The sequence below is a fragment of the Ahaetulla prasina genome, chromosome 2 (assembly GCF_028640845.1).
Source record: "Ahaetulla prasina isolate Xishuangbanna chromosome 2, ASM2864084v1, whole genome shotgun sequence".
Taxonomy (NCBI): Eukaryota; Metazoa; Chordata; class Lepidosauria; order Squamata; family Colubridae; genus Ahaetulla; species Ahaetulla prasina.
In genome coordinates, this window is record NC_080540.1 from 174,156,534 (window position 1) to 174,169,969 (window position 13,436).

The 13,436-nt window shown below is 39.3% G+C and overlaps 1 protein-coding gene across 1 annotated transcript in view; it reads left to right on the top strand.

The window, feature by feature from the left end:
- The first annotated feature begins 9,245 nt into the window (after positions 1–9,245).
- The window catches only part of TFE3 (transcription factor binding to IGHM enhancer 3), a 43,146-nt gene continuing 38,955 nt past the window's right edge, over positions 9,246–13,436 (top strand). The window contains 1 exon segment of the mRNA XM_058171840.1: positions 9,246–9,597. Coding sequence (XP_058027823.1) covers positions 9,488–9,597 — 110 coding nt within the window. The 5' untranslated portion in view covers positions 9,246–9,487.

Genomic DNA, 13,436 nt, shown 5'->3' on the forward strand with positions numbered 1-13,436 from the left:
TTTTGCACTCTCCTCCTTAACCCGTATCAAGAGGCTCTTTAGTTCCTTTTCGCTTTCTGCCATTAGAGTGGTATCATCTGCATATCTGAGGTTGTTGATATTTCTCCTGGCAATCTTAATTCCAATTTTTGATTCATCTAGCCCAGCCTTTCTCATGATGTGCTCTGCATATAAGTTAAATAGACAGGGTGATAGTATACAGCCTTGCCGTATTCCTTTCCCAATTTTGAACCAATCAGTGGTTCCGTGTCTAGTTCTCACTGTTGCTTCTTGACCCGCATACAGGTTTCTCAAGAGCCAAATAAGATGGTCTGGTACTCCCATCTCTTGAAGAACTTGCCACAATTTGTTGTGATCCACACAATCAAAGGCTTTAGCATAGTCAGTGAAGCAGAAGTAGATGTTTTTCTGGAACTCCCTAGCTTTCTCCATGATCCAGCATATGCTGACAATTTGATCTCTAGTTCCTCTGCCTCTACGAAATCCTGCCTGTACATCTGGTAGTTCTCGATCCACATACTGCTGGAGCCTAGCTTGTAGGATTTTAAGCATAACCTTACTAGCATGTGAAATGAGTGCAATGGTGCGACAGTTTGAACATTCTTTGGCATTGCCTTTCTTTGGAATGTAAACTAACCTTTCCCAGTCCTGTGGCCATTGTTGAGTTTTCCAAATTTGCTGGCAAATTGGGTGTAGCACTTTTATTGCGTCGTTTTTTAAGATTTTGAATAGCTCAGCTGGAATACTGTCTCTTCCACTAGCTTTGTTGTTGCTCAGATTTCCTAAGGCCCATTTGACTTCACATTCTAGGATGTCTGGCTCAAGGTCAGTGACTATCCCATCGTGGTTATCAGGGATGTTAAGTGTGTAGTACAGAAAGGCAATAACTTGTCCCTTAAAAAGAGGAAATTCTCTTCCTCTGTAAGGGGATGTCACTTCTGAAGCTGTTTTCTTCCTATAACTGAGAAGTGCAATGGAGGAAATAAGAACTAATCTCTCCATATTCAGCCAACTGGGAACAACTGAGCATGAGAGAAAATTGAATAGTTTAGCGGGGGGGATATAGAAAGGAATGGAAAGACTTGGTAGCCCAGGTCCATCAATAGACCAGGTATTTTCAGCCTCTGCTGTAGAACAGGCTAGGAAACTTCTCCAGATGTTTCTGAATTAAATTCCCAACATTCCTCACTGTTGGACAGGAAGATTGGGATCGTTACTGGAAGTATAACTTTGTAGCATCTAGATAGCTACAGTTTTTCTGCTGTAGAAGGTAGGTGTTCACATAGCCATCACGCTGTTTCCTTTCAGAGTAAACTGTATATTGCAAAACACAGGAAAGGAATGCAAAATACAGGTAGTCCTTGACTTATGACCACAATTGAGCCCCAAATTTACGTTGCTAAATGAAACGTTTTGTGAAGTGAATTTTGCTCCATTTTACAACTTTTCTTGTTACAGTTATTAAGCGAAACACTGCAATTGTTAGGAACACGGTTGTTCCCCATTGACTTTGCTTGTCAGAAGATTGCAAAAGGTGATCATGTGACCTTGGGACACAGCAAACGTCATAAATACGAATCAGTTGCCAAGCATCTGCATTTTGATCACATGATCATGGGGATTCTGCAATGGTCGTATGTGTGAATAGAATAGAATAGAATTTATTGGCCAAGTGTGATTGGACACACAAGGAATTTGTTTTGGTGCATATGCTCTCAGTGTACATAAAAGAAAAAGAAAAAAAACCTCTTCATCAAGGTACCACATTTACAACACAAATGATGGTCATAGGGTACAATTTAACCCTTAATGATAGCAACAAAAAGTTACAGTCATACAGTCATAAATGGAAAGAGATTGGTGATGGAAATGATGAGAAGATTAACAGTAGTGCAGATTTAGTAAATAGTTTGACAATGTTGAGGGAATTATTTGTTTAGCAGAGTGATGGCCTTCGGGAAAAAACTGTTCTTTTGTCTAGTTGTTCTGGTGTGCAGTGCTCTATAGCGTCATTTTGATGGTAGGAGTTGAAACAGTTTATGTCCAGGATGTGAGGGATCTGTAAATATTTTCACAGCCCTCTTCTTGATTCGTGCAGTATACAGGTCCTCAATGGAAGGCAGGTTGGTAGCAATTATTTTTTCTGCAGTTCTAATTATCCTCTGAAGTCTGTGTCTTTCTTGTTGGGTTGCAGAACCAAACCAGATAGTTATAGAGGTGCAAATGACAGACTCAATAATTCCTCTGTAGAACTGGATCAGCAGTTCCTTGGGCAGTTTGAGCTTTCTGAGTTGGTGCAGAAATAACAGTTTTTGTTGTCCTTTTTTGATGATGTTTTTGATGTTAACTGTCCATTTTAGATCTTGCGATATGATAGAACCTAGAAATCTGAAGATTTCTACTGTTGATACTGTGTTGTCAAGTATTGTGAGAGGTGGAAGTATGGAAGGGTTTCTATAAACAGTCATAAAAACAGTCATAAGTCACTTTTTCCAGTGCTGTTGTAACTTTAAACTGTCACTAAATGAACTGTTGTAAGTCAAGGACTACCTTTAGTACATCAAAGAAATTAAAGGCATGAGATAAGAGAAAGAGACATGGCTGGTTATATCATTCCATAACTCCTGTTCTTGCAAAACCATCTTGCAAAACCACATCCACAAACTATTTTGTTGTTTGATCTTTAAACCCGTTGCCCATTTCTTCCTAAGGATCTCATTGGTTCCATCCAACCCTGACTTTTTTTTAATGTTTTCTTTCCTCTTAACCCATTGACTTTTCCTTTCTATGTTTCTTTTGCAATTTGATCCTCATTTAAACACTGTATATGACCCTTGTCCTAATGACCTCACACTCCTTATTTTGTACTGGTCACACACTTTTGTATGTAATGTATATTCATCCATCACCCTTTCCTTCCTGGCTTTGTTCTTGTTTTACCACATACGCTTTTTAAGTAACCCATTCCTACTGCACTCAAATGATGTTTTTTTTTTCCTGAGATACTAGCTATATATATATATATATATTTGCAATTGTTTATTTATTAAATAGATTTATATGGCCACCTAACTCACACACAATGACTTGTTTGCTCTAATTTTCCCTGCCAAGGCAAGTCTTTTATATTATTTTTAAAGATTTTTTTAAAATCCCGTTTTCATTGTTTTCTTATAAATAATTCAAGATGCAGAACATAAACCCAATATTCCTTCCTTCTATTTTCCCGACAACAACCACCCTGTGAGGTAGGTGGGTGGGTGGGTGGGAGAGAGAGAGGCTCAAAGTCAATAGTGCTTCCATGGCTGAGGAGGACCTGTGCCAGAAGAGTCATTACAGGCAATCTTTGACTTACAACAGTTCATTTAGTGACCACTCAAGGTTGCAATGGCACTGAAAATGTAACTTATGACCATTTTTCACAGTTATGTCCATTGCATCATCCCCATGATCATGTGATCAAAATTCAGATGCTTGGCAATTGGCTCATATTTATGACGGTTGCAGCGTCCCCGGATCATGTGACCACTTTGCGCAACCTTTTGACAAGCAAAGTCAATGGGGAAGCCAGATACACTTAACAGCTGGGTTACTAGCTTATCAGCTGTAGTGATTCACTTAACAAATGTGGCAAGAAAGGTCACAAAATTGGGCAAAACTCACTTAACAAATGTTTCACTTAAGAACAGAAATTTTGGGCCCAATTGTGGTCGTAAGTCAAGGACTACCTGTATTGGGATCTACATGATGGACAGCCGCATTGGTGAGAATCCATCCAGATCCGTACAATGTGAACCAAGCATGTTGAAACATGTAGTGAAAATACCCAGTGTGGATATTTGGATAAATGAAGAGACCATATAAAACAATCAAAGAAGGTCAAAAATTGGAGTAGTGCTGAGCCACATGAACTTCATAGTTCAGAAGGCAGCCAGCTTGGAGGTTGCAGTGTCCCCGGATCATGTGACCACTTTGCGCAACCTTTTGACAAGCAAAGCAAATCCACAAATTTAAGGCTGCAAGAGAAAGATGCTCAAAGTAAAATGATATTCCTTACCTACTTTCGGCCTGGTTAAGCTCCTGTGGGTTAAAGGTCTTCTTGTTCCATTTTGCAATTGCATCCTAGGAAGCCCCAGGACAGTGTGAAACCTTAGGACCTTGTGGCTTGATCATGGCTGAGGGAGAAAATGAAGTGGGAGTTGCCAAAATTGAAACAAATCGACAAGAAGACTTTGGCCAAAATAGTGAAGAAGTTGCCAAAATTATTCCAATTGAAACATTGACTCAAAGAAATCAGTCAATGTACGTCATGGCCTATGCAACTATTGAAGAATTCAGACTTAAAATACAGAGGAAGTAAGCCATTAAGAAGGAAAAACCTAAAGGGGAAATTTGCTTCGAATTGAAGATAAAGAAAATTTGCATGGATTTGAGCAATTTGAAGAATCTGAAGCAAGGACATTTGAAGAATAAGAAAATCATCATATGCATGACATATAAGCTGCAGAATAATGGAATTACAGAGATTGTTGAACAATTAAAACAAAGAGTCATTGCAATTGCACAGAAGATTCTAGAGAATTCTAGAGAATTTGCAGTCTAGAGAAAATCAGCATCAATTCTACAAAATCCTTAAAAATGTGAAAGAATCTACCATGGATAATAAAAAGCCTGACCAAAAAAGAGTACCTGAAATTTTGAACAAGCTTGTGGGAAAGCAACAGGAGTCACAATAGGAAAGCAACACATTAGATAACCGAAGATGTCAGCAATCAAAGAAGGTCAAAACTGGAGTGTCACTGGATCAAATGAACCTCATAGATTTTGGCTGAAATTATTGACAAGTGTACACTCAAGACTGGCAAATAAGATGAATAGAGTTTTGGAAGCAACAGAAAATGAAGAATAATTGACAATTGGAAGGACACTCCTAATTCAGAAAGACAAAGGGAAGGGAAATCTGCCTGGAAACCACAGATCTGTAACCTGCTTGTCAACAGTATACAAACTACTTATCGGCATAATGGCAAATAAAATTTATGAGTATCTGAAAAGCAATGATTGATTCCCTACAGAATAAAAAGGATGCTGCCAAAATTTGAAGGGAACAAAGGACAAACAAAATTATGGACTGACAAGTTGATCTTGAAGAATTCAACAACAACAAATTGGTTTATGGTTTGGATAGTCTAAAAAAAACATCTGGTTATACATAGCTGGTTTGAGAAAGGTCCTGAACAGTTTGGAATGAGCAGAAGCATTTGATAGTTTATGGATACTTTAGTGAAGCAAATAACTTTAATGTCCAATGGGGAAAGATTAGGAGAAGTTGAAATTAGACATGGACTTTTTCAAAATGTTTTATGACCATCTTTATTCTTTGTACTATTGGTGGTGTCACTGACAACAATTTTGAACAAGACAAATCGTGCATGTGAACTGGATAAAAAAGGAATTTTAAAAAAATCACATTTGCCCTATATGGATGACCTAAAATTATTTGAAAAATGAGTGCTGAACTGGATTCCTTGCTAAAAAGGACAAAATAATTCAGCAAAGATACTGGAATGCAATTTGGCATTGACAAATGTGCAGGTATACCCATAAAGGCAGGCAAAATAGTTGATGATTATGGAATAGCTTAATAATAAAGATTCAATAAAGGCAAATAGCTTAAGAGAAAGATACAAACGTTTAGGAATTTTGGAAGCTTCTGATTTTCTACAGAACCAAGTCAAAGAAAGTACTCCTGCCAAATTTATCAGACAAGTTCAAAGAATTTTGAAATCAAAGCTAAAGGCTGGAAAGATAATTAAAACAATCAGAGCAGTCTCCATTATACCATATACCGCAGGAATAGTTGACTGGATCCAGATGAGTCCTGATAATTTGGATCAGAAAACAGGAAAACTAAAGACAATATACTATATATTCTACACCCAAAAAGTGATGATTTGGAATGGAAGAAGAATGGAAGGATCAGAGGACTCCTACAAGTGAAACAAATTGTGGAGGAAAAAACAACATGGCTTGCATATTAAGAAAAGTGAGGAATCTTTGTTGAAGGAAGTCGATCAGAGAAAGCTTCTGAAAATGAGTATAGAAAAGAAACAATCAAAAACCAATTTGTTAATTGGAAGAACATGCCAATACATGTTCAATACTTGAGGGATATTGAAGGAAAAGCTGATTAAAAACTCCACTTGGAGTTGAGATCAAGACTGTTAAAAGAGAGAAATTGAAGGCTTTCTTTTAGCAGCTCAAGAATAACTTTGCCGATAATTGCATGAAAGCAAAAATTCACAACGTAACAAACAATAGTAAATGTCATCATTGTAGTGGAAAAGGATAAAACAATCGACCATTTGATCAGTGGCTGCAGCAAAATTTCACAAACTGACTTTTAGCAGTCTCATGATTGTGTTGCTAACTTTATTCATTGGAAAATTTGTCTCTCTCTATATATATTTGTAGCTCAGGATTGAAATGAGGGATCCTTGCTGCTCTCTGAGCTTGGTTGTTTTCTTGCACTGACAGGACAAGCCACTACTAGAATATAAACCCAGAGCAAACCCCATTCCTTACTACCACTGATGATCTTAGCAAGTTTGGCGAATAAAACACCTTCAAGAAAACAACCAAGCTCAGAGAGCACCAAGTATCTCTCACTTTGCCAAAAGTTTGGATTTGAATGTAGCATACTTGAGATACTTTAGCTTTATTTGAATAAAAATGTTGGTGAGGATTTACAGCATTCAGCAATCACTGAAGATTGAGCAAATGTCTCAGAAGAAAAGGTTGAACATAGATGGAGTAGTTAAATAAAAATATCTGTGGTCTTGATACCTGAGATTTTTTTTAAGCATAAGTAGACATGATTCAATGTATGAATCAATGTATACCATGAACGGCGACACCGGTGCAATGTGCCATGTGCCATCCAACTGCGAGCAGTCACGAGTGGCTGCAGAGGTCAGGCAGTGGCGTGACAGGTGTGGGGGCACGAGAAGCCTGGCTGCAGTGGTCCTAAGATAAGTGGGCAAGACATCCCACTGAAAACAAGACCTGGTGCTTATGTGAGGGCCCAAAAGAAGATAAGATCGGGTCTTATTTTTAGCAAAACACAATAACATCAGACATGCACAAAAGACATCGGACTACAAAGACGTGGGGGAAAATTTCTCCTTCCCCCTATAAATCTGAACTATCTAACTTGCAAGGATAGACTTAAATATTAAAGAAGGAACCTTAGGCATTAAAGCTGGCTGGGTGACTTGAGCCTGTCATTCTCTCTTAGCCCAGCTCACCTGGGTTGTTCTTGTGGAGAAAATAGAAGGAGGAAGGAGTATTATATATGATTGCCATTCATTGAGTTATTTGTAAAAATAATAAGACAGTATATAAATAAATAAATAAATAAATAAATAAATAAATAAATAAATAAATAAATAAATAAATAACTGAACCGAAGTAGGCATGACAGTGTTCTGCAATAAGCTAGAATAAAACATGCTTGGATAGTTTGTGGCTCACAGACTGCGATCGCAAGGTGGGGCTAGCTTATGGCTCAGTGTACCATCTGAATCTAGGTTGATCAGGTTAATCCAGCCATCCATTTTCTTTTCTTTTTATTATACATTTTCCTTTATTATACATCACATTTCCAGTTTTGCAACGACAGTGTACTGGTGGTATTAAGTCCTTTTTAAGTATAGATAGTATTATACACCCTGAGTATAACCATTATTCTTGTAGTCATACAGTATAGTGTCTTTTAAATACGGTACATTATGTTGTAGGTCATAGTTACTGTATAACCATTATTTTCATAGTTGTACCATAACGCTCTATACATTTATCACTCTATGTTTTATAATCATGTACAGTCCAATAGTACTATTGCTTAAAATATATATTCTTATATATAATATCTATATAACTGTATCTATTTCTATTTCGTTGATCCTCTTTCATTATTAAGTTACTAATCTCTGCACCTGTTATTTAACCATTTGTACAATGTCCCATGTTAAGTAATACTTTGATTCCTCTTTACCTTTAAGTTCCATCTTTAACCTATCCCAATTTGGCACATTCTAATATTTTCTTTATTGCCTTTTCGTCTAGAGGTATACTTTCATTTTTCCAATTTTGTGCATATGTGATTCCAGCTGCTGTTATTACATTTAGCATTAAGTACGTGATTCTTTTATTCTATTTCCCCGCTAGTATACCTAGTAAGAGGGACACGGTGGCTCAGGGGCTAGGACGCTGAGCTTGTCGATCGAAAGGTCGGCAGTTCAGCGGTTCAAATCCTTAGTGCTGTCGTGTAACAGGGTGAGCTCCCGTTACTTGTCCCAGCTTCTGCCAACCTAGCAGTTCGAAAGCACATAAAAAATGCAAGTAGAAAAAATAGGGACCACCTTTGGTGGGAAGGTAACAGGTTCTGTGCGCCTTTGGCGTTGAGTCATGCCAGCTACATGACCATGGAGACGTCTTCGGACAGCGCTGGCTCTTCGGCTTTGAAAAGGAGATGAGCACCGCCCCCTAGAGTCGGCAACGATTAGCACATATGTGCGAGGGGAGCCTTTACCTTTACCTTTACCTTTATACCTAGTAAGAACAGTTCTGGTTTCAGATCTATTTGAATAGAATAGAATTTTTTATTGGCCAAGTGTGATTGGACACACAAGGAATTTGTCTTGGTGCATATGCTCTCAGTGTACATAAAAGAAAAGACACCTTCATCAAGGTACAACACTTAATGATAGTCATAGGGTACAAATTTAACACTTAATGATACAACACTTAATGATAGTCATAGGCTACAAATAAGCAATCAGGAAACAATATCAGTATTAAATCGTAAGGATATAAGCAACAAAGTTACAGTCATAAGTGGAAGGCGATGGGTGATGGAGAACGATGAGATTAATAGCAGTGCAGATTTAGTAAATAGTTTGACAGCGTTGAGGGAATTATTTCTTTAGCAGAGTGATTTGTTGTGCTGTCCAGCCATCCATTTTCGACAAGATCTCCCTTTACTGTACTCCACGGTTACTTGCCTGGCTCCTTCTGCGCGGAGCTATGATAAGGAGATTAAAAACCCGCAGACTTGGTTTTAACGTTCGAGACAGACGCTGCCCCTCGCCGCCCTATCCCTTGCCTAGATGAGTGGGTGGCTCCCACTCTGATGTCATTTCCCGTGGAGTTCCCCTCCTCCGCTGACAAACCACCCCCCCCCTCTTCCCGAGCCGGAAAATGAAGCAATCCTCCGGCTGGATGTTTTCCTCTTGCTTTGGGAGGAGGCGGCGCTGCTACTGATTTCTTCCGACCCCGTCCCTCTCCGCTGCGTCTGGGTTTCTCCGCGTTGCAGGAAACGGTTTTGCACCGCGCTTCGGATCCCGATCCGTGTTCCGTCCCGAGAACTGAGTGAGAGTCCCCCGTATTGCTTTCCTGGGCGCTCCAGCGGAGGTGGGGCGAGGGAATGATGTCCCATGACACGAGCGAGCGGCCCCCCAACCCAGAGCCGCCCCCCGCGACTGTCTACGTGTTAGTGGAGGACCCACGGTCCACGGACGCCCTCCAGCTGCTCAGGTGAGAGGAGAGCCCCGCCTCCCCCCTCCCCCCCACCAGCCCCGGAGTTACTGGAATAGCCGTAGCGGGAATTGGGAGGATTCCGATAAAGGAGCCCAGCTTAGGCGCGAATCCGCGCGGGGCCTCTTCTCCTTGCTCGGAATGCCGACCTGGATAATTCGGAGCAGCTTCATTGGCACGAATGTAAAAATTCCCACAAGAAGGACCTTCTGCTTTCCCTGTTACTTTCTAACGGCCTTCTCAAACCTCAGTTCTCCGGATGGGCCGGGATTCAATCGCTTTTATCCCATCCATCGAGAGGATGAGGATGAAGATAGGAGTTTGAAGGCAGAAGGGAAGTCCAAATTCTAGTCGGCTGGGTTTGGAGAGGTTAATGTTTCGTCGCTTTATTCACTAAGGAGGCATAAGAAAGCTGGTTGAAGATGGATGTTTGGAGAAAAGGGCGAAGTGCCGGGCGGAGTGCTCTTGGCAGCCAGGATTTCTGATTTTCTTTTACCCCTCCCCTCATCCCCCCCAAATGTAGAAAAAGGAGAAAATGAAAAAAACTTAAGTGGTGTCCAGCCCCCCCCCCCTAATGTGTTTGGGTATCAACCCTTCAGTTTATTGGCAGAGTTCCTGACTCCAGAATTTGTGTTGCTTTACAGTCCAGTTTTAGATATTTTACAGAACTGTCTTGACTCTGGTTCAGCTCGTCTTGGTTTAGCAGAATAGCCTAGCTTGAATGTGAGAAACCAGCCATCTCTGAGATTAAAACAAGAAAAAGAGAAAGTGCCTCTGAGCAGGTGCCAAAGTTGTTGTTCTCCTTCAACTATTCAGTTTCCTCCTTCCTCAAGTTGCTTGTAATCCTAATAAAATGGAACATGTAGACAAGAGCCCCTCTTAAAAGAAAACTGGGGATAATCCTACCACACATTGTTGCTGAGCTGGGAAACCCAAGCTAGATAGGGATCTAAAAGTTCAATGTATCCCAGCTGCTGGTCTTTTGCTAGTCCTGTGATTTGAATTTGCAGAAAATCACAATGTGTATGTTTGTATGTTTTTGATGGTGGGTGAAGTGTCTTAATGATTCAGTTTCCTTCTATTTTGCTGACTGCTCCCCCTGAGATTAGTTTTTACTTCCGGTTTTTTTTTTCTAAAATGCTGATCTCGACTTTTTCCTGAGGAAAAGCACAACCGGCTTTAGCTCAAGCTCAAGCTCACCTACCAATTGACTTTAAAACTGTTACTTGTTTGTTTATTTGTTCCCTGGACCGAAAAGTCAGAAACCTAACTCACCCACCCACCCCCAATACACTGCTAATGGATTTGAGTTCATGAGGAGAAGTCATAATTTAAGGAGATAGTTTAAAAAGCACCTATAATCAAAACAAGTGAGGAGGGCCAAAAATGGGAAATCTCTGTGGACCTCTGCATGTTACTGAATTATTATTTCTAGTACTCCTTGCTATTGCCTGTGTTTACTGGGAATTATTGAAGCTGTAGTCCTGTTGCATTAAGAAGGACATAATTTATTCATTTCTTGTTTAGAAAATCAAAAATATTTGCATTCTATTTTCTGGCTTCCCAATGATAGAATCAGTTTTTCTGGATAAGCTCATTGGGAACTGTTTTGGGAATTATGGCTTTCCTACTCTCTCTGTATGTAAGACTACAGTCTCTATCATCCTCAATCATCCAAAGCAAAGTGATGAATGGGGAATGGAGTTGTAATGGAACACATCCAGAGCAGATGGCACACACAAAGTAAGTAAGTAAGTAAGCTTGGAATGTAAACATTCTCAGCTGGCATAAATGACTGGCAGTCTGACCTGGTGAGATTTGACTATTTCTCTCAACGATTAATGTATAGCCATATGGGAATAAACTCATATTCCCATATGATTTATTGTAGTACTACTTCTATCCATTTTCCAATTTATGCCCTTTTGCTTACTTAGATAATTAAAAAAAGATGCAGGAATTCTGCTGGCTAATTTTGGGGGAGCTCCATCTGATTTCCTATTCATCTAAATTACCTCTATAGAAGAAGTACTACAATAAATCAGTAATATTATCCTATACTTACTTCCCAGGAAAATTGTTGCTGTGGAAATTATTCCCATACGTCCCATATTATTCCCATTAATCCTTGAGAAAAACCGCAACAATAATAATAGAAGCATGACCTATGAGCTTTTTTGTTTGTGTGTCTTCAGGTCAAACTTGAGTCCTGGTATCCGGGATGCAAAAATGGTTGTGGTATGAAAAGACAAAAAGAAAAATTTACTTTCTTTTTGTCTTTTATTAGGTTTACATTAGGCACCTGATGGAAGGGGATGAGATGTGGGTGGGTGCATTTTATGAAATTTAGAAAGAACAAAAAACTAACATTTAAATCCTTTTCACCGTATGCAGTGATATTTTAGAACAGGGGTCTGCAAACTTGGCTCTTTTAAGACTTGTGGACTTCAACTCCCAGAGTTCCTGAGCCAGCAAAGTCTTAAAAGAGCCAAGTTTACAGACCCCTGTTTTAGAAGGAAGGGAAGTGTCAAGGACTTACTTCATCTTGTTCAGAAGCCCCCACTATAGTTATGTAAGGCTGACATTAGGACTACAGAGACAGGCTGGTGATCTCTTGCAAAGTACCCTTGATGTTGTTTGGCAACAAATTTTCTGATATGAATCTTTGGTTAGTTGAACTGGTGAGGCTGCAAAGAGAAGCTGAGAGTATCTGCATTTAAACTAGGTATTTTACCCCAAAATGTAGCTGGCATAACTATAGTGGTGGTAATGAGAAGGAATTGCATTGGAGGACTCCTGCTGTTATAGAAATGTTATAAAATGCCCTACAGCCTGTTGATCACTTTTTCCACAGTGCTATTGACATAGTTTATAAATGCCATGTTTTTTTTTAGTCATACCAGAGCAGAGAGAAAAAACTGATTCAAAACAAGCATTTATTTTGTTCAGTTATCCACATCTCACCAGTAGAATATCTTACCTAGGCACTCAGAATGTATAACTATATCTGTTGTTAAACTTGATTTATTCAGGCCCATGCTTAGGAAAAAGCCTGTTTGATCACATAAGGGCTTTCTTCTGAGTAAAGTCTTCCTAAGGACAAAAGTACTGTAATCTCTGATTCTTTATACAGCATACGCTTCCTTGGAAATCAATGTCAGCACATCCAGCAAGGACTGGTCTGCTCAGATCCTTTGTAACATACCTTGCTGCTTAGTGAGGCATGTAAAATCCAGTTGTATGCTACACCTAGAGTACAAGCTAGAAAGCCCTTGAAATTCCCTAACAATGCAGTTCTAATACATGTTTACTTGGAAGTGAAGTCCGAAGGTTAATGGGCCATTCTCCTGGGAAATATGACCATGTGTTAACACCATCCTATTCTGGATTCTGATTCTCATAATTCCCAATTCAGCATGTGTTCTTTTCAGTATTTGGAAGTTATTAAGATATGAATTGTGGATTGTTGGCTTTTTTCTAGGCAGATCAAAAAAGTTATAAAACTGGAAGGAAGTTATCTGATTGGCAGCAATAGATTGTCTAGACAAGGCATTAATATTTGAAATAACTTTTTCTTTTGGGAGACCAAGAGGCAGGAAAGGTGGCATCTTGATAATTTGAGGGTGGGGATATTTTGTATATAATTCTCCAAGCCTCTCCCCCCCCACTTTTAAAAATGAATTTTAAGAGTAGGTGATACAATATTGTTAATACTATTGGTTGTGTACTTTTTCTCCTGGCAATTAGTTGATTATAACTGAATAGTAATAATTCCCAGCCAGCATATGCAAAAGATTAGTATCACAGTCTTGCGCGATTATAGGTTAATAAGCCCCTCT